At 40.0% G+C, this 2,500-nt stretch overlaps 1 protein-coding gene across 1 annotated transcript in view; it reads right to left on the bottom strand.

The window, feature by feature from the left end:
• LOC138003811 (anthrax toxin receptor 2-like) overlaps positions 1-2,500 on the bottom strand; it is a 66,909-nt gene that overhangs the window by 22,771 nt on the left and 41,638 nt on the right. The window contains exon 21 of the mRNA XM_068850060.1: positions 416-529. Coding sequence (XP_068706161.1) covers positions 416-529 — 114 coding nt within the window. The remainder of the gene's footprint in view (positions 1-415; positions 530-2,500) is intronic.

Here is a 2,500-nt window from a genome sequence, read left to right as displayed (position 1 = left end):
AATCATGACACAAAGAAAGAGGAAGCGTTGTCTATAACTTCCTCGGAATCTGATAGGCTTATTTCCCAAAATGACGCGAGCAGCGTTGTCTAGACTCTTATCGACAACGGCCAATCAGCCAATCAGATTGCGAGATTACAAGAAATTGTGGCAAAATACTAAATATATCAATTTCACAAAAGAATCACAGTTTTACGCAGTCTTGATCATTTTTGGCTAAGCTCAGTAAAGGGCGAATGTATTCACTCATATGTTATGAAGCATTTTGATGAAATCATTTCCGTTCAGTTTCATGGCAAAGAAAGCCACAGCTGTCTCACTTTCTCGCACTATCACTGCCAAACAATAAGCTTCTATTCCAATCCCAAAAAAAACGCGTCCGAGGTAATTTGATTTCGCAGTTTGATCAATTTACCTTAACTGCTGTCCAACAGCCTGGGGTGTTACTACGTGATCGCTTTTTGGGCTTTGAGGAAACTATTTGCGGTAGGCCCGGATCTTCATCGTCAGTATCCTCGATAAGTATCGGCTAAAATGACAAAAACAGATTGGTAAGTTTGGTTAAAGCTGACACAAGAAATCTGTAGTAGCGAAAATTATTTTTTCTCCCTTACGTGAGCGGGTGGTATTCAACAAATACTATGGAGCTTAAGCACGCACGTTTTTGAGACGAGGACGGCAACCGGAAGAGAACATTTCGCGTGCCAGGACAGTGGTATCTCCTAGATTTTTATACTAATCATCTTTAATGGAGAAAAGATACTTAGTAATGTAAATGTGGTTGTGTGAATACAAATTAAAAGAGAAAACGGCTCACTTCCGGTTGTCGTCCGCCTACTGCCATCTCCTTGCTACCGGGAGCCGGTGAAATTTCCTCCCCTGGCCCACTCAAAGCGTGCGGTACCGTGCGTGAAGAGTCGTTGATTACATCACGTGCTACTTTGTAATTTTTTTCGTAACCCTTAAGATATCTAAGTTTTCAATATGCTAATACAAATACTGCGATGAAACCCTTTTCTTTTATTTGCTTTACCTGCACTATAGTGAACTCTCACATCACAAACCGCTTACGAGGGAGTTGTCTGTATCTCGCTAGAAATTTTTCAGAAATCTTACCGCGATTACAGGCCCAGAAAAAAAAAAAAAAAGCGAAAGTGTTGTTTACCAACCCGGGTCGGTCCGTATTAGAAAAAAACTGGCCCTCTGTCTTAATACCTAAGGCACAGTTTTTGTCAACACCGTGACCTCCTGGCTGGTGAATAACATATACATCTTTTCATGAAACAGGTCGGATACCTTCCTCGGTAGTTCAACGGCCACGATAGAAAGCAGAACTGTAAACGACAAGACCACTTATCAACAACTTACCACTGGTTTCATGAAATATTTACAGAGGAACGGCGATGTGTTGGTTACTCCATCTTGCCCTGAGCCATTTTATATTAAGCAGAAGCTCAAACAACCTCGTTCCCAGGGTCTCTCTTCTCTGCCGTTTGACCGCAGTATTTTAAATACTACACATATGGAATTCGACGTGAAAGGCACAACGTTGTGGTCAAATCAATCGGACGCCACAGAATATATACTCGCGTCATTCATGTTTTCTCCCGTTTGAAGGTCCGGATTAACGAAGACTGCTAATAGCTTGCGACAATTTTAAAGAAAAGATTTGTCGTGCAAGAAAACAAGCGAAACGTTTATCCATGGGAAACAAACATGTTCAGCGATCAGCCGGTGTGATGTTATTTAAGTTCTTATGTCACGTATCGACCTCAAATCATCAAATCAAACGGTATTAACATGTGCAGGTACTTTATTTGTTCTTTGATTTTCTTTTTTCTTTCGAATGTTAAAAACAACGTGATTCCTAAAGTCGCAATCTTGTACTGTACGTAGACACTTTGGACTTACGATATTTATATTTCAACAACTTCGTGTAAATTGTCGATGTCGCTAAGGCCCGTTTTAAACGTCGCATGTCACATGTGCCGAATCTAATGCAAAAGAGCGAAAACAATAGATTTTTCTTAGCTAGAGAAGGGAGACCCTGGCCTGTAAAAGAGGTTGAAGCTCAAACGGGGCCCCGATGTGTGCATTAAAAGGACAAACGATAGATATAACTAAAGTTGTTTTGGGAGCAACAATAAAAATTGCAAATTAGACGATTTGAGATCGTAAGCCAGGCTTTAGCTATGCATGCTGCTGCGAGTGTCGATAGACCCTTTGCATAAATGAAGCCAAATTTTAATAACAAGACTTTGTACATCCTTAGCCTCGTACTTATGTTTCTAGACAAAGGATTTTTGACATGAATTTGAGGCTTAGGATGTACATTGCCATTTATGCAAAGGGCTATTAGCACTGCACAGCGATTTTAAAAGTAGCATGCATAACGGCCGTTATTACGCATGTGAAAGGAAAAGATCATAAAACTAAAATAGTACAGAAAAAAAGCCATATATTTGATCAAAAAATATTCATTAGCTATTATAGTGTCCGC

The sequence above is a fragment of the Montipora foliosa genome, chromosome 5 (assembly GCF_036669935.1).
Source record: "Montipora foliosa isolate CH-2021 chromosome 5, ASM3666993v2, whole genome shotgun sequence".
Classification (NCBI taxonomy): domain Eukaryota; kingdom Metazoa; phylum Cnidaria; class Anthozoa; order Scleractinia; family Acroporidae; genus Montipora; species Montipora foliosa.
This window is presented reverse-complemented; position numbering and strand designations above follow the sequence as displayed.